The sequence below is a fragment of the Dendrobates tinctorius genome, unplaced genomic scaffold (assembly GCF_039654945.1).
Source record: "Dendrobates tinctorius isolate UK_male_01 unplaced genomic scaffold, ASM3965494v1 ptg000019l, whole genome shotgun sequence".
Taxonomy (NCBI): domain Eukaryota; kingdom Metazoa; phylum Chordata; class Amphibia; order Anura; family Dendrobatidae; genus Dendrobates; species Dendrobates tinctorius.
The window spans coordinates 29,087,777-29,107,276 of NW_027361687.1; the positions used below are offsets into that span (position 1 = coordinate 29,087,777).

The 19,500-nt window shown below is 43.5% G+C and overlaps 2 protein-coding genes across 2 annotated transcripts in view; one reads left to right on the forward strand and one right to left on the reverse strand.

Moving 5' to 3' along the window:
* The window catches only part of LOC141082823 (cysteine-rich protein 2-like), a 93,105-nt gene extending 90,248 nt beyond the window's left edge, over window positions 1–2,857 (reverse strand). Inside the window, exon 1 of the mRNA XM_073566793.1 lies at window positions 2,636–2,857. Coding sequence (XP_073422894.1) covers window positions 2,636–2,678 — 43 coding nt within the window. The 5' untranslated portion in view covers window positions 2,679–2,857. The remainder of the gene's footprint in view (window positions 1–2,635) is intronic.
* Window positions 2,858–7,312: 4,455 nt separating this feature from the next.
* Window positions 7,313–19,500, forward strand: part of VTI1B (vesicle transport through interaction with t-SNAREs 1B) — an 81,602-nt gene continuing 69,414 nt past the window's right edge. The window contains exon 1 of the mRNA XM_073566795.1: window positions 7,313–7,450. Coding sequence (XP_073422896.1) covers window positions 7,331–7,450 — 120 coding nt within the window. The 5' untranslated portion in view covers window positions 7,313–7,330. The remainder of the gene's footprint in view (window positions 7,451–19,500) is intronic.

Genomic DNA, 19,500 nt, shown 5'->3' on the forward strand with positions numbered 1-19,500 from the left:
ACTGGTGGAGGTCTCTATGGTCAGAAACACCCTCCTCTTCGCCCAGCGATCAGCAAGCTGTCTTGTCATGATTCCTTTAATACACAATTGATTCCATATCAGGCATAACACCACTGTGGTACTTCACATAGACAGGCGCAACGTTTCTGGAAAAAGCCTTTCCCTGGGGGTCACAAGCTATGACACAAGGAGTAGCGGGGGGGGGGGGACATTTATCATTGTATTTGCACCGACATCTTGCAAAATTCTGTTGTGATAAAAGTAATTTTCTCCAAATTTGTTATTAAGGGGTTTTTCTATTTTTGGAGATCCCCTGTCCCTCGACTCTGATTGGTTTAAAAAAAAAACAAACAAAAAAACCGCAATCTGAGCTTTACACCTCCTTCCAGGGTCTATCGCTGAGGCTCTGGCGCTGCTCTCGTGCCTGTAGCCAATCGCTGAGCTCAGCCGTTCTGCCCTAATTCATGGCACAGGCCACTGAGCCCTCCGGTTGGCTACAGTGCTCTTAATGTGATGTTAGCACCATAGATAATGTCAGATACTGACAGCAGAGGTGTAGATACATCGTTGGACCTGAGGAGAGTGAGTAAGGAACATACTGTTATTTAAAAAAAAAAATGCAGCCGGGTTACAGGTGTTTTTCAAAACTGGAAAAATGATTTTAGGTAGCAGCAGACTAGAAGTGAGTACACTAAGTAAATGACACCATTTGTCATAATGTGGGAAGGTACAAATTGCAATAATATAATTTAAAAAATAGCGTAAAAATACAAAAACTGCACTTAGGCTACTTTCAGATTTCCGTTTTGAAGCATCAGGCGCGATGCGGCGAAAAATGTAAAAACCGGACCCGGCGCCTGTTGCCACCGGATCCGGCTTTTTTCCCATAGACTTATATTATCGCCGCATTGCGCCTGATGGCCATGCAGCGTGTCCGGCTTTTGCCGGAAACGGCAAAAAATGCCTGTCCGGCGTCTGTAAAAAAAAAAAAGTTCCATGCAATGTTTTTTTGACAGCGCCGGACCGCTTTTTTGCAGAGCGCATGCACGGAGACTCTCTCTCTCTCCCTCTCCTGCACTGTATCCGGCAAAAACAGATGATCCGGCAGGTTTGACAACTTTTCGCCGCAGCCCGCCGGATTTAAAAATCTGAAGTCTGAAAGTAGCCTAAGATACACGATTTGCACTAAACAACTGTAGGGGCTACTGAGTGCACAACCACTACACAAAAAATGAATAAAGCAGAAGCGTCTGTTCCGCTAAGGCTACTTTCACACTTGCGTTCATTGGAGCTGCGTCGGGCTGCGCACGGCCGCTGTTAAGCTCCGCCCACGCACCGTGTTGCAGTTTGGTGCGCTCAGCGCAACGTCAAAAGAACGCATGCGCCGGCAAACGCATACCTGCGCACGGCCTGCGTACCCAATGCAAAAGCTAGGGTACGCAGGCGGCATGCAGCATCATGCGCCCATAGGCGGAGCTGACTGGAGGAGGCACGGCCGTGGGTGGAGCTTAGCGGCAGCCGTGCGCAGTTCCAAGGAACGCAAGTGTGAAAGCAGCCTTACTACAATTAACTTTATTAGCCTATTCATTTAGCTTTTATGGCAAAGATATCTATTGTAGTGACTCGCATCCGTTGTATTAACCTGCCTGTTTGTATGTCTGGAAGACAAATCCCTTTGCTGTGATCCTGGCGTGGCTTGGGTGCCGCACATAATTTCCAGACACGCCCGACTGCTGTGTATGCCAGACAAAACTTCTGAAGGATCCTATAAGGCTGTATTAATTTATAATTAAAGTGATAAAAGATTTTTAAAATAATAATATATATAAAATAATATTACACATACAATAAGAAAGTCTTTGATCACTTCAATTCTAAAGTATTACCGCCTTATAGGTTATACAGTACATATATATACAAATCATAACATGATTATAAAATATAAAATATGCTAATAATATAAATCAGAAGAAATATTTACTACAAGAAAATAATGTAATCAGCAACTCTATCATTTAAAAAATATATAAATAAATAAAAAATTAAAATAAGTGGCGTTTACCCCCCGACAGCTCCATTTGCATGATTTGGAATTATGGCAATCAGGTTTTTTTTTTCTTATTGCACAAATTATATATATTATACACACACACAAATAAAAATGACATGATTTATAATTATGGTGAATATATATATATATTACTAAAATACATAAATTTATACAAAAATAAATTATTAAATGCCTCCTATAATTAAATGCAGCCATCGCCATTCTCATGATGTAATATCAGGTGATCCTGAGTTTTCCAGCATATTTTCCCATTATATTTTTCTTTTTTGCATGGCTGTACATAGAGGCAAGTTATCAGGGCTGGCATGGAGATGACTGCCAGATGCAGCATCCTGCACAAAGTAGCCAGCAGCAATGGAGACACATGCATACTAAATGTGAGCTGATACACGGTGACATGGCAATGATTGCCAGCAGTGCTGCCAGGCTGCAGACTTTGGTGTGTGCAGCCCTGGCACCATGGCAGTGTCACACCCTGTTAAATTAACATCCCTCTACATTGTGTACCAGCTGCACTTGTGTCATCACTAGCAGGTGGCTGTGGAGTCAGAAATGGCGCCTTACCGAAGTACACGGTCTTGTCACACTTCGGACACTTGGATGCCATGCTGGAGACTCGTCCTTTGTGGCACAGGCTCCGGGTGCCGAGCTGCTAATGCAGCTACCAGTCTCCCACGTTCTGGGCAGACGTCAGTGGGCTGCTCCTCCTGTCACTCCAGCCTCCTCCATGTCTCCCACCCTCCTATTGGCACCAGGCAGACGGCGGTCCCGCCCGCCATTATCTCCTCTTTGCTACTTCACAGGCTACCGTCTGTCAAAATGCCATTTTCTGCAGATGGGGAATCAAAATGAGAGGCTCCATTTACACATGAGGGCGAAAAATACAAAACTCTATCATTTTAATGCATTTTAATGTGACACTATGATTATTTTTCTGTCATCTTTTTACGTCTCGCACCTCCATATAATCGCCTCAGATTCTGCTCCAAAATCCACATAAAAAAATTAAAAAATTCAACAGTATCTCTGGTGTTTCTATTGTGCGGTTTCGCTCCTCAAAATACCTGAAAACCCCCTCAGAAAACCCTTCAAAATATCTTCCTGTTCATTTGTATGGAAAAATAAAGGCTTACGTGTTGCGTCCATAAGTTCAGGCTTTTTCCAATGCGCAAAACTACATTTTCATAGCCGAAGATGCTTCAGAAATTGCTCCTTTTTTGGAGTTCTCAGAATTTTTAGATAGCATTTTTTTATGTTTTCTGAAGTGTTTTGTTGATTGATTTTTTTCTAGCATTTTTGGGCAATTTTTTAGTGTTGTTTTTCTGATTTTTTTTACGTCGATTAAGCAATGTAGAAAACGCCAGTGACTTTTTTAGGTAAAAATGCTCAAAAAAACGCCTGGGAGACTTCCCAGTCCAAAACGTTTATTAGGACATTTCATCTTGGGCGTCTTATATCTGTTGTGTTCATGAACAAAGTTGCTAAAAAAAAAAACTCTGAATAAAGACTCAGTGTGAACTTACCATAAACATGTCTGGCTTTCAAAAACACCAAGCCGATAAAATAAGTGATCTGACCGTTCTTCAGGCTCTTTCTGCTAGGAAGAACAGAACTCAATGGGAAGGCTTAAAAACGTCTGGAAGATGATGGTGCATTTTTTTTAAGTTTTCACTCACTGCTTAATGGAGCTCAAAAAATGTCTGAAAATCGCCAAAAAACACTAAAAAAAGCCACAAAACGTTTACAGAAATCGCAAACAAAAATGTTAAAACGATTATGGATAAAAAAAAAAAATAGTATTGAGTAAAATGGTTTCCGCTTGCAGCTCTCGTTTTTGACCCTTGGGTATGCGCTCAATGAGTTTAAGGAGTTTTTGGAGTGGAAGCTCTCTAAAATCCTCCTCAAAGGCTCAACGCTCCTCAAATAACTTGGGAATTTTGTGGTGTAAACACCTTTAAATGGGTTTGCGCAACTTGAAGGTGCGTGGAAATGTACCTACTTTTGACGATTTTACCTCAGTCCCAACCGGTATAGCCAACACGGGGGGTCCCATGTATGGGACGTGGTGAAGCCCACTCATCTGATTCATGAACATTTCTGCCACTTGGGTGCATGTATAGGACGCGGCAAAGCACACCCATCTTATTCATGAACATTTACGCCACTTGGGTGCATGTATGGACGTGGCAAAGCCCACCCATCTGATTCAGGAATGTTTACGCCTCTTGGGTGCATGTATGGACGTGGCCAGGGCCAGAGTTAGTGGTAGGCAGACTAGGCAGCTGCCTAGGGCCCCCATTTCCCCAGGGGCCCCCAGCCAGTGGCGTGCCGCTAATAGCGGCACACCACATGGCCGCTATGGGGCCTGTGAGACAAGGGGGCCCACCCGGCCACCGGTTGATCCCCCCATTCAACTGTATCAGCATCATACACGCCGATACAATTGAAAGCAATTATAGAGGAGAAAGCGTCAGATGACTCTCCCTCTCCCATCATTCACCTCTGACACTGCAGGTACGCGATGACGTCACTTAATCCACACCCGCTGTGTGCCGGGCAGTGCAGCTGCTGATGCCTGAGAAGAGCCTGGGGCAGCACGGGGAACGAGGAGGTAAGGATTGTGTGGGGGTTTTTTTAAACTATATCTGTGAGTGAGTACTGAACTCTGGGGCTGGATTATATTCTATGGGGGTGGGTGGCTACATTATATTTGGGGGGCTCTATTATATTCTATGTGCGGGGCTGCATCATATTCTGAGGAGGCTTTATTATACTATATGAGGGGGCTACATTATACTATATGAGGGTGGCTGCATTATATTCTATGGGGGGCTGCATTATATTCTATGGAGAGGGCTGCATTGTAGTCTGTGAGAGTGCTACATTATATTCTATGGGGGCTGCATTATATTCTGTGGGGGTCCTGCAGTATACTCTATGAGGGGGCTACATTATAATCGATGGGGGGACTGCATTATACTATATGAGAGGGGCTGCATTATATTCTATGGTGAGACTGCATTATATTCTATGGAGGGGGCTGCATTATATTCCATGGGGGTGGCTGCATTATACTCTGTGAGGGGGCTGCATTATATTGTATGGGGGTCTGCATTATACTCTGTGAGGGAGCTACATTATATTCTGTGGGGTGACTGCATTATACTATATAGGGGCTGCCTTATACTCTATCAGACTATGGTCAGTGCATTATACTATATGTACTACATGGGAATTCCATTACACTGTATTGAGGACTATGGGGAATACATTACTATATGAAGAACTATGGGGTGCATTATACTATGGGAAGTGAATTGTACTACATGAAGGACTATGGGTGGTGCATTTTACTATATGGAGGACTATGAGGAGTCTATTATACTATATGGAGGACTATGAGGAGTGCATTATACTATATGGCGGACTATGGGGAGTGTATTATACTATATGGAGGTCTATAAGGCACATTATATTATATGGTGGACTATGGGGTACATTATAATATATGTAGGACTATGGGGTGTGCATTATACAATATAGAGGACTGTGGTGCACATTATATTATATGTAGGACTGTGGAGTGCATTATGCTATGTGGAGGACTATGGGTTGTATTATATTAAACAAACAAAATGCTGCCTATTCATCCAGAGATTGGCTTGTTTATGCCGAAACAAAAATCATTGTTCTCAGCTGCACATCGCCCTGTAAAAACTGCAGATGTGCTGATGATAACATGATACTGTATGGGGACAGATTGATCTAGTAGTGATTGTTCTGTCCCAATTATTCTTCCTCAGCTGGTGGAAGGAGGCCGGGAAACAAGCATCAAACAACTTCAATATTGTCGATCTCACTCGTTTAGTGGCATGAGATCAGCACATGTAAATACAATCAAAGTGTTTCTGTGTGATGTGCAATATGTTAGCATTTGGGGCCCCATTTTAAAACTTTTGCCCAGGGCCCCACTTTGCCTAAAACCGGCCCTGGAAGTGGCGAAGCTCACCCATCTGATTCAGGAACATTTACGCCACTTGGGTGCATGTATGGGACATCGCAAAGCCCACCCACCTGATTCAGGAACATTTACACCACTTGGGTGCATGTATGGGACATTGCGAAGCCCACCCATCTGATTCAGGAACATTTACACCACTTGGGTGCATGTATGGAAGCAGCGAAGCCTACCCATCTGATTCAGGAACATTTATGCCATTTGGGTGCATGTACGGGACATGGCGAAGCCCACCCATCTGATTCAGGAACATTTACACCACTTTGGTGCATGTATGGAAGCAGCGAAGCCTACCCATCTGATTCAGGAACATTTATGCCATTTGGGTGCATGTACGGGACATGGCGAAGCCCACCCATCTGATTCAGGAACATTTACACCACTTGGGTGCATGTATGGAAGCAGCGAAGCCTACCCATCTGATTCAGGAACATTTATGCCATTTGTGTGCATGTACGGGACATGGCGAAGCCCACCCATCTGATTCAGGAACATGTCTGCCACTTTACCTAAGGAGTTTTTGTGGTGAGTGTTTTCTAAAGAAGCTTGAGTACTCTTTTTGAAGCACTTTTCCCTGAACTGTTTTTTCTTTATCAGCCTTTTGACTCTATGTGTTAAGGCTATGTGCACACCAAGTCTTTTGTTGAGTATTAGGAGCAGAATCTGAACAGAAACTCCACGCTTTTTGAGAAGTTTTGAGCTTTTGAGGAGGATTTGGAGAGTTTCCGCTCAAAAAATTTAGTGTGAACATACCTTTAAAATTTTGGCATGGATTCCATCAGGGTACACCACAAAGAAATGACATACACTTTTTTTTCCTACCACATGTTTTAAAAAACACGTTTTCAAAGCAATTTTTGAGATGATTTTTGAAGTGGATCTGACCATAAAAGCCTCTTTTTGCTGAGATTATTGAGGGGAAATTGAATGGAAACTTCAAGTTTTTGAGCAGGAATTTCGAGAGTTTCTGCTTAGTTTGCACTTCAAAAACTCAGTGTGAACATACCCTAAACTTTTTATTGCAGGTTTACAATAAACATTACTGGTTCCCTCCTCGCTTGGGGTAGTGTACAGATTACCTGCAATGTCACCCCAGGAGTACCACCATATCCCCGGGCCGGCTTGTGCTCAATAAACACTTCTTTCGACACACCATCACATACAAATCAGGTTTGGCCCCGTGTGGCTGCTGAAGTGTTAAAACCTGACCTAACAAATTTCTCCAGCACCTGACTTGTTGGATGATATCATATTTTAAAGGGACAGCTCAGCACCACTTGATTCCTCATTGGATGGTTAGAGGTGTTGATGACATTGACACCTCACACACCGGCTGGGTAGCATACACGATTGATCAGCAGGTATCATGCACCAGTCCGATTTTTTTAGCAGTGCTACAGGGTGATGTGGTGATACTCATGTGAATGGACTCGGCAATGTGCATTACGTTACGTCTGTGTTGTGCTTTTCCGTCTGGGGCTTCCATCTAAATTACTGGGTGATGCCGGGATCACACGTGCGAGAAACACGGCCGAGTCTCTCATGTTAATACCTGCACTGCCGCCGGCACTTGGATCGGAGCGTGCGTGCCGCATAGCAATATATGGAGCCGCACACTCCACTCCCGAGTGCCGGCGGCATTGCCGGGTATTAACATGCGAGACTCGGCTGTGTTTCTCACATGTGTGATCCCGGCCTAAAAGGAGACATTGACTGAGATGAGGCAAACAGTCCAAAATCTGACATTTTGGGTTAGCCATCGCCTCCTTTCCAGCATTGTCCTTCTTTAGACACCATAGTCTATTAATCTGCTATGTTTGGATAGAGATACTGATATCACTGGAAAGGAGGTCAAAGTTTCATATTTTGGACTCCTCCGTTTGCTTCACTGGGAGCGCTGAATCCTGTTTTTGTGGAATTTAGTTGGACTCATAAATCAATACAAATTATATGTACCCGACCCTATGGATTGCAAAACATTCTTATTTTGCTTGCTGTTTCCTCCCACTGCTGGAAAAAGTCTTCGATCTAACAGCAGCAGTAAAATGTGGGTTTTCATGCCCAACCACCCCCAATCCTATGGTTTGGGGCTCAATATCACTTTATGCAGCATGTTAGCTATGTTTGTCGGACGTTGGAGGTGAAACAATAATTTGATTCTGTAATCTTTTTGCAGAAAAAAAAATATTTTTTTTTGCAATCTCGTGTGTGCTTCTACTACAAGACTAGGTTCACATGCTGCATATTTGGTGCAGCTTTTTCTACAGCATATCTACAGGTTTTTTTTGTTGTGGCAGCAATCTTGCATGTGATATGCGTGTTTTTTTTGTTTCAGATTGTACCCTTTCCACTGCAAAGCGTGAAATCTGTGTCGATTCCGCACAAAGAATTGACAATGCTGTATGTGTGCATATATGAAAAAAAACACAGAATTTGGATGAGATTAATTTAAAAATCGTCCACTTTACTGAGCCTGCAATTTGTTCCAAATTTACATGCTGAAATTTTGCAGCAAAAAATTAACGTGTGAACCTCTCCCCGAAGAAACGGTACTGAGAAACTTTCCTCATTTGTTTGGGTAGATTTACACGAGAGCGTGTAGTAAGAAGAAAAACTTTAGTGTTGAAAAGGCAATTATTCTACGTTGTATCAATTGTAGCAATTCAGCCATAAAACAATGCAACGCTGTATGCAATTTTTTTTATACTGCTCTTTCAAAAAAGCCTTGTGTTAAGGGCCTGTCACACTAAGCGATATCGCTAGCAATATCGCTGTAACGTCGCTGGTTTTTGTGACGTAGCAGCGATATTGCTAGCAATATTGCTATGTGTGATACTTACCGCCGACTGGCTCCCCCGCTGTCCATCGCTGATCGCGCGGCTCCATTTCTCGTCATCAGCTTCCTGCTGTGGAGACGAGTGACGCGTGGACGCGGGCGGGAGGACGTCAGGATCACCGCGTCTGACAGGTAAGTAGCGACCCCCGACCGCTGCGATGTCGCTGGTGAGATCTGCCTGTGTGACAGCTCACTAGCGACCACTTAGCGATGCACCAGCGATCCTGACCGCGTCATATCGTTGTCGGGATTGCTGGTGCATCGATAAGTGTGACAGTACCTTTAACCTAGCACTTTTCTTTCGCTATTTTCTATCTTCATAGATACCAAAACATGAATTTGGCAACTCAACAAAGCCACACCTGCTTTTTTAGAAAGTTTTAAAAGGCATTGAGTGTGGTGCAAATATCTGCTCTTTCTGGCCCATTGGTCTGATTAATATGTCTAGAAATTATTTGCATATTTCTCCAATGACAATAGTAAATCAATGTTTGTAGTGTGGTTTAGATCAGTGGTTTTCAACCAGTGTTCCGCGGCACACTAGTGTGCCGCGACACATGGTCGGGTGTGCCGCGTGTCCGCATGGCTAATTTACATGAGATGCAAATTAGCCATGTGGAGGCCAGCAGGGCGGCGGGTCGGAGAGGCAGCAGTCCCGTGTTCCTGTGTCGCTTCCTCCCTGACACAGCAGTCAGCGGCGCGGCTGGATGACATCATCATTCAGCCCCGCGGCTGCTGTGCCAGTGAGAGGAAGCTGCCGGTGAGGAGAGGTGAGGGGGGTGTGTGTGTGTGTGTGTGTGTGTGTGTCTAGGTGAGAGGTGTGTGTTTGTGTGCGTGTGTAGGTGAGTTGATGGATGTGATGAGAAGCAATGATGGGAGTCATGGAGAAGGCGGTGATGGGGAGAGGGCAATGGAGAAGGCGGTGATGGGGGTGATAAGAAGGCGGTGGTGGGGAGAGGGCAATGATGGGGTTGTCGAAAGGACAATAATGGGGTGGTGGGGAGAAGGAAATGATGGAGGTAGTGGAATGGGCAATTTCTACATGAAGGGGATTATGATGGGGCATATTACTACAAGAAGGTGATAATGATGGGGCATATTACTACAAGAAGGGGATAATGATGGGGCATATTACTAAAAGAAAGGGATAATTATGTGGCTCATATACTGCAATATAAAGGGATTCAATGAGAAATACTATGGCCATGAGGCTGGAGTACAAGCGCCAGCTCATATACTATATATATATATATATATATATATATATATATATATATATATATATATATATATATATATATATGGTATATGCTGATAATTATGTGGCTCATATACGTGGGACTGTATGTATGACTTTACATGGGACTGTATATATATATATGTATATATATATATATATGGGAATACATGGGACTGTATGCATGAGGTTACATGGGATTGTATATATGAGGGGGTTATCCTTTTTTATTTAACTTTTTTAAAATAAATAATTTATTGAAAGGACCTCACACTGAGTGAGTAAAAATACATTTAGAATTTATATTATTAACTATATGTATAATATGTACTGTTTTAGTGTCATTTTGTGCCATTTTGGTTGGTGGTGTGCCCCGGGATTTTTTACGTCTAAAAAGTGTGCCGCGGCTCAAAAAAGGTTGAAAATCACTGGTTTAGATAATACTGTTTAATTTCCGTTCACATCTCCCTGCTGTGTGTTCAGCAAAAGCAAAACAAACAAAAAAAACTGGGTGACACATCCAAGAATACATTCTCCCGTAGCCAAAGCACAGCAGAATTTCCGCCCGGATTTTGCGGAGATAAAATCCGTTGCATTTTACAATACTGACACTGTGCAAGGGATTTTAAAAAATGGTGAAAAGGCCAGTAAATGTTGTGAATAAACAGAGGCATGGACTCGCGGGACACGGACGTAATACCATTACTTTAAAGTCAGTGTGACCTCATCTAGAATATACATACTGTGCCCAAGTTCAAAGAAAGCATAAAAGGTACAAAGAAGAACCACAAAACTGATAATGGGCATGGAGGATCTTGGCCATGAGGAAAGAGCAAAAGAATTAGGCTGGAGTCACACTAACCTGCGCAAAATACGGTCAGTATTTTACATGCGTAATACGGATGACAGACCCCTATATAGTGCTCCGTATGTCATCCGTAAGCAAGGTGTGGTCGCGTATTTTGCGCATGTAAGCATCCGTATGTAATCCATATGGCATCCGTATGCTGAGATTTTCTCGCAGGCTTGCAAAATGGACATATAATGGAGCCCTATGACAGTTTTAATAAAGAAATGAAAGAATAGATATAGACACATAGAATGCGTGTATATATGTATTCTATGTGTCTATATCTATTCTTTCATTTTTTTATTAAACCTGTCAGTGTGAGTTTACTGTATAGTGTCCTGAATTGCCAGCTTTGCTAAAAGACACCTGGTGCGTATTTCTCGCAAGTCACATGTGTGGTCCGTGTGTAATCCGTATTTTTTGCGCACCCATAGACTTGCATTGACGTATTACGGCCGTAGTACGCTGACAGTCCCAGCATGCTGAGAGTGGCACGGAGCGTAGAATACGGATGAGAAATATACGGCTGGTGCGAGTGACCCCATAGAAAATCATTGGTCCGTGTCTAATGCGTGCTTTTTGCGCCTCTCACTCTCCCGTATTCCTCGCCAGTGTGACTCCGGCCATACAGTACATTTATTGGTCTTGAAGAGCGGCCTAAGAGAGGACATGATTAAGGGCTCATTCAGATATCATGTTTTTTTCAGGGACGGTAAAAACCAAGGAGATTCATTCAAGTGTCAGAGTTTCAGCCAACTTTGAGCTGTTCTTGGATTAGAAAAAGGAAAAAAAAGCTTAACCTAGATCAGTCTGAGAGAAATGGGCAGTGTATAGATGGCACTATATTGCTGTCTGATCATATATTATTATTTTTTTTTTTTTTTTTTTTTTTTTTTCTTCAATCTTCAGGGGAGGCAAGCCTTCTTTCCCATGAGCACTATTAGGTCGCGCTCACACGGGCAGTATTTTGTAAGCCAAAATCAGGAGTGGGTGAAAAATGCAGAAGTAGTGACGTGTTTATAGTCTACTTCTCCTCTGATTGTTCTGATTTCGGCTTTCAAATTCTGATGTTCAATATTTGGTCAGTATTTTACGTGTGATTGTGACCTAAATCTGTAGTAATGCATCTCAGGAGCTGGTCACAGTGGGAACCATCAATAGTTTCACAAAGGACTAAGAATACATGCACTCAATGTCTTTCAGGCAGGTCTGCTCGAAATTTGCCTGGAAAAAAACACTCAGAAAACACTCAAAGGAATATATATATATTTATATAATGTCTCCCTCGCACACCCAGGGCATCAGGGGTACTCGGTACCGGGCCGGTGTCAAGGCGGGAATGTGTCACAGCAGCGGTGACCCGGTCCGTGGCCCTGGGCGCCCAATATCAATGGCGGTGATGTTAAAGGTGTTAAAGTTTATATGAATAGCTCGTGACGCCACTTGTGGTGTTTGGTAAGTAAGATGGTAAGCCAACGCTGCATACAGATCCGCTGGGACTGATGGTGTGGTGCAGCAGAGATGGTATAGCTCCCCACAGGTGGAGCTGTAGTCCCAGGGCAGTGTAGGTGCAATGGATGAGGAGAGGCGCAGAATGTAGGGAGGCTGGTACCCAGGTGTAGTGGTGTTGGAATAACTGGCGGACACCAGAGTATGCAGTTCCAAAGCTTTACTCACTGTTTGCAGTTCACACAACTGCCTGCCTCCGTACTGTGTTCTCCAGGTCAGGGCTCCAGCCAACCTCCAGGCAGGATAGGATTCTCCCTTTCACACTCCGCCAACATGTACCTTACTGAACGACTCCTCCAATGCGCCTTTAGGTGCGAAGCACTCCAGTACTTAGTTACCCTGGAATGCCTCTCTCTAGGTGTTCCTAGTCTTTACTTGTATGACAGACAGCTGTAGCCTGCTTCGTGGACTCCTCACTGCGTCCCGGCTCTCTATTCAGTTGCTGTTGTGTCCCAAGTCTATGATGGGAGCAAGGCGTTAGCGGCTCACTACTCCTCCGGAGTCTGTTGCCGGACATAAAGATCCAATCAACCTTGGGGACCGGGCCCCGGCCTTTGCGCTCTCTGGACTGGAAGGGTTCTCTCTCTTTCTCAACCTGCTTCCCACCGTCCTTCTGTTCTCCTTCATTCCGATCTGTTCTATCTCTCTCTTGGAAGGTTAGGTTATCAATCTTATCAGTCTTTCTCTGGTCTTTCTCGTGCCAGCAGCCCAGATCACTGGGACCTGCTGCAGCACGTCCCTCAGACACCCATCTTCTCTCTTCTCTCTCCTCTAACCAACTAACCACTAACTTTCACTCTTCCCACTCTTTTACATCTAACTCCACCCGCCTCCCCAGCACCTCTTGTGTTCCGAAGCCAGGGACCACAAAAGGCACACTATGACCTTTCCAGCATAAAGCATGGATGGGTCCCTGCTGAACTGTCCTGTGTGTGGGGTGCAGGTGTTGGAATGCGGAAAGGAGTTCACAGCCTACTGGGATGGTGGGGCACTACACCTTAGGAGAAGGTGCAGTACCTCTGTGGCGAATGAAACCTCAGGGGCGCTATATAATTTCAAGGTAAAACAGACTTGTTCATATGTTCAATCTTTTGATTGTAAAAAATGCACCAAATACTCATTGTGGGAACTTGGCTGACCGCTCCACAAACCATGACGAGTTAAAAAAAAAAGTGTTTTGATTGGAGAGTAGGAGAGTTTCTGCTCCAAAAACTCCTGAAAAAAATCAGTGTTGTTGGAGCAAAAACTCAGTTTAGAGTTTTTGAGAAGCATTGTGTAGAATTTCTAAGACGTTTTCCACTATTCTCCCACTGAAACTGTTTTTTACCAGATTCAATAAATTATTTGTTAAATTATATATTTTATCCAGAGATTGAGTGCCATCTTTTTTGTCCAATAGAAATAAATAGGAACATTTCTTTTCATCAGTTTTCTGAAATCTTTTTTGTAGCAACCTCACTCAAGAAAAAGGTCTGAAAAAAGCGGTATGAACACCCCCCCCCCCCCCCCCCCCCAAAAAAAAAAAAAAAAAAAAATATTCTGGATGCAGATGCCGCAAGTGTAGGAGCCGCCATTAGCTGTAAACCCAAATGACGGTATATGGAGGGGGTTATCCTTTGGCCGCTTTAGTTTTTTAACACCTTATGAAACGCTGTGCAGGTGACTAGTAATAAACTGTGCTTTTATCTCCATTTTCATGCATTATGTGATGCTATTTTTCTTGGCGGCAGCTGACTGGCGCTGGAACAACTTAGCATAATGTACACTAATATCTGTAAATCCTTTTACACAAGTGTATCCCATTTACCATGTAATGATGACATTTGTTCCCGCGTCTTAAGTGCCTGAGCTTTACATCTATCCACATTACATTTCATTAGCCCAACCTTCTAAACGCACTAAATCCCTCTGCAATATTATCCTCTTCTGTTTCAATCTCCTCGCATGTTGGCAAATTTGCTGTTGGGTGTCACAAAAGCTCCTGAATGAACTGCCAGAGTGTAAGAACAATCTGAGCACTAACTATTGTGTTTATCTCTCCAGATTAAAATGCTTCTAAAATTATCATATCCATTTGCGGAGGTGAAAATGTCAAGCCCATTGTGAAGTCTTAAAATGCCTCTGTCCTCCAGTGATATCCTGTCATTCTTTTCTCATTCAAGCTCATTTTGTTTAACCCCTTAGGCCTCTTTCACACTTCCGTTTTTGGTTGTCAGTTAAAATCCGCCAAAATGGCGGAAAGCGGATGCGTTTGTAACTGACGCAAACGGATGGCACCGGACCGTTTTTTCGACGGATCCGTTGAATGCAGAATTTTAAAGGAACCGCAGTCCGGGAAGGAGAGAGAGAGAAAGAGAGAGAGAGAGAGATTTTTTTTGGCATCGCCAGAAAGGATTTCGGGGTTAAATTCCCAGCTGAATTCCTTTCTCCGGGCATGCGCACTGAAAAATGCGGATCCTACAGCCAAAAAAACGTTGCAGGGTCCGTCCAGGCATGCCGGCTGACGCTAACATTTTGGCGGATCCGCAAAAAAAACGGAGCCAACGGATGACCATCCGTCAGGATCCGCCAGTAATGCAACTCAATGGGGAAAAAAACAGATCCGCCAAAAAAAGGCGGATCCACTTTTTTCATAAACTGGTGGATTTTGACTGATGGTCAAAAACGGAAGTGTGAAAGAGGCCTTGCCTTGGTGCCACATTTAGCTTTTTTTTTTCCCCTAATGCCTTTTATTTTTTTAGATACAATTAACCCCTTCCCTACATTTGACGCCACATAGGTGTCATGAAAAGTCGTGCCAATACGACCCATGACGCCTATGTGGCGTCGTGACTTGATTGTCCCCCTGCGGGTCGGGTGACCGTGGTCACTGAAAGGTCACCCGACCCGCACACAGAGGACCCTTTATAGTTAACCCCAGGGAGCGTGCCTTTGCCCCCACTTGCCTACGATTGCTCTGATTGGCTGTTAAAAGTGAAACAGCCAGTCAGAGTGATTGTAATATTTCACCAATGAAATTTGGCGAAATATTACAATCCAGCCATGGCCGATGCTGCAATAGAATCGGCCATGGCTGGAGACACCGATCAGACCCCCCCCCCACCGACTGACGGCGCCGATCGGCAGCCGGCGTCATAATCTGCTCCCCCTTACCCTCCATGATGCCTCCGATGTCCCTCTGGCCATCCCGGTGTCCCGCCATCTCGGATCATGGGTGCCGCCATCTTGGAAAATGGCGGGTGCATGCGCAGTGCACCTGCTGGAATCTGCCGGCTGCAGATTCATTCATTTATTTTGATAACTGTGATAAACTCTCACAGTGATCAAAATAAAAAAGTAAATAAACCCCCCCCCTTTATCACCCTCATAGGCAGGCACAAATAATAAAATAAAGAAAATATTTTTATTTTTCCATTAGGGGTGGGTTGGGATTACGGTTAGGCTTGTGGTTAGGGGTGTGTTGGGGTTAGGGTTGGAGTTAAAATTGAGGGGTTTCCACTGTTTAGAAACATCACGGGGTCTCCAAACGCGACATGGCGCCACCATTTATTGCAGCCAATTTTGCGTTCAAAAAGTCAAACCGTGCTCCCTCCATTCCGAGCCCCGACGTGTGCCCAAACAGTGGTTTACCCCCACATATGGGGTACCAGCGTACTCAGGAAAAATTGCACAACACCTTTGGTGGTCTAATTTCTCCTTGTTACCCTTGGGAAAATAAAACATTGGGGGCTAAAAAAAAATGATTTTTTATTTTCACATCTCTGCGTTATAAACTTCTGTGAAGCACTTGAGGGTTCAAAGTGCTCACCACACATCTAGATAAGTTTCTTAGGGATCGTTTCCAAAATGGGGTCACTTGTAGGGGGATTCTACTGTTTAGGCACATCAGGGGCTCTGCAAACGTAACATGACGCCGGCAGACCATTCCATCAAGTCGGCATTTCAAAACGTCACTACTTCCCTTCCGAGCCCCGACATGTGCCCAAACAGTGGTCCCCCCCCCCCCCCCCCACGCATGAGGTACCAGCGTACTTAGGACAAACTGGACAATAACTGTAGGGGTCCAATTTCTCCTGTTACCATTGTGAAAATAAAAAATAGCGGGTTAAAAAAAATCAGTTTTTGAGGAAAAAAAAATATTTTTATTTTCACAGCTCTGCGTTATAAACTTCTGTGAAGCACCTGGGGGTTGAAAGTGCTCACTATGCATCTAGATAAGTTCCTTGGAGGGTCTAGTTTCCAAAATGGTGTCACGTGTGGGGGAGCTCCAATGTTTAGGCACACAGGGACTCTCCAAACGTGACATGGCAACCACTAAATGTTCCAGCATATTTTCCATTCAAAAAGTCAAATGGCGCTCCTTCCCTTCTGAGCCCTGCCGTGCGCCCAAACAGTGGTTTATGACGACATATGAGGTATCTGTGTACTCAGGAGAAATTGCCCATGTGTTACCCATGTGAAAATGAAGAAATTGATGCTAAAAGAAAATTTTTGTTGGAAAAATGAAAATGTCCATTTTTTCCTTCCACGTTGCTTTAGTTCCTGTGAAGCACCTGAAGGGTTAATAATCTTCTTGAATGTAGTTTTGAGTAGCTTGAGGGGTGCAGTTTTTAGAATGGTGTCACTTTTGGTTATTTTCTGCCATATAGACCCCTCAAAGTGACTTCAAATGTGAGGTGGTCCCTAAAAAAAAAAAAAAAAAAAAAAAAAAAAAAAAAAAAGTTTTGTAAATTTTGTTGTAAAAATGAGAAATCGCTGGTGAACTTTTAACCCTTATAACTTCCTAACAAAAAAAAAATTTTGTTTCCAAAATTGTGCTGATGTAAAGTAGACATGTGGGAAATGTTATTTATTAACTATTTTGTGTCCCATAACTCTCTGGTTTAACAGAATAAAAATAAAAAATTTGAAAATTGTCAAATTTCCGTTTTTTTTCACAAACGCAAAAATTTTCGACCAAAATTTACCACTAACATGAAGCCCAATATGTTACGGAAAACAATCTCAGAATTGCTAGGATGCATTGAAGCGTTCCTGAGTTATTACCTCATAAAGGGACACTGGTCAGAATTGCAAAAAATGGCCTGGTCATTAAGGTCAAAATAGGCTGGGTCATGAAGGGGTTAAACTGCCCCAATGTCTTGTTAGTGATGTACATTGTATTTCTAAAGCAAAACTTCCCAGTATTTATTGCAAAAATCACTTTTTATACTTTATATACAAACTTCTAAAAATAAATGAAAATGATAAATTGGGTCCTATAACTTTTTTTAGCTATATGGTTAACCAAAAATGTGTTTTGTTTTTTTTTGTTTTGTTGTTGTTTTTTTCAGGATGAGTTGTATATTTTAATGATGCCATTTACTTTTACTATATAATGTACTGAGGAAATAAATGGAAAAATTCCAATTGGAGTGGTGATGTGGGGGGCGGAATAATTGTTCCACTTTTTTTGTGAGTCACCTTAAAGGAATTCAATATGTAATAAAAAATATCTGTTGGGATCATGATTCTTCAGGATAGTAAAGATAAAGCAGTATCAGACATTCTGTAAATAGGGCTGCGTGAGTGTTTTTATGTTTTGTGAGCTGGAGTTTTTTAGGTATCATTTTGGGGTACATGTGACTATGCACAACGTTTGTCAGTCATTAAATGACCACCGACCTGCTTGTATGTAGCAAATCAGCCCTTGTTTAGGAGCCTTTGTTGGCATGTCTACCTCTGAGGAGACTCTTCTAAATATCCAGAGAGTCTGCAGTAGAGGAGAGCAGGCTGGCAGAGACTTTTGTAATCCAATGTATCATCCAATGGTGTAGCTAGAATCCAGTGGGCCCCGATGCAAGATTTGGACAGAGCCCCCCCCCATATGTATGTATGTCCTCCATCCTGGTATATATTACTCAAAAAAAGTTTGGAATATTTGGCTTTCAGGTGAAAGTAATGTAAACCGTAAAAAGTTCTGAGTACAATTATATTTTATCATGACAGTAGAGCATTTAAGTGGAAGCAGCAATGGTGATTTTCTAATCTCAAAAATGTATTGGGAGGGAAAAAAAGCCAACAACAACCCCCAAAACATGTTACTGCCACAATAACATGTCATCTGGCCTTGAGTATCAATTACAGCAGACAACCATGTCCTCTGTTGTTCAGAAGTGGAGTAAAGGTACTGTCACACTTAGCGATGCACCAGCGGTCCCGACCAGCGATATGACGCGGTCAGGATCGCTGGTGCATCGCTAAGTGGTCGCTAGTGAGCTGCCACACAGGCAGATCTCACTAGCGACATCGCTGGGGTCGGGGGTCGCTACTTACCTGTCACACCAGGCGATCCTGCGTCCTCCTGCCCGGCTCCACGCGTCGCTCGTCGTCACAGCAGGAAGCGCCGCAGGAAGCTGACGACGAGAAACAGTCCAGCCTGTTCTCGCGCAATCAGCGATAACCAGCGGGGGAGCAGTCGTAGGTAAGTATCACACACAGCGATATCGCTAGAAATATCGCTATAACGTCACAAGTTATATCGCTTAGTGTGACAGGCCCTTTATTGTCTGCTGAGGCATGGCTTCCCACTCTTCTTGAAGGGCAGCCCTCAGGTCATTGAGGTTCTGGGGTGCAGAGATAAGAGCATCTATGTGGTGACTCAGCTGATCCCAAAGGCTTTCTATAGGAATGAGGTCTGGAGAAAATGCAGGTGGCTCCACTTGAGGTGCCCTAGTCTCCAGCAGCCATCCCATTATGATGCAACCTCAATAAGTTGGCGCATTCTCGTCCATGAAGAGGTAATTAGGCCTTAGGTGTTAATGACTGGATTAATGATGTTATTTTAGTAGTAGGGGCTTGTCACTGTACCATTCACAAAGCGCAGGGCAGTACTGTATTTACTATGCACACATGCCCACAGCAAAACCACCAAAGGCTCGTCTGGTGACAACAGTGGCTGATGCATAGCACTGTCCTTGATGTCTCCAACATCATTGGT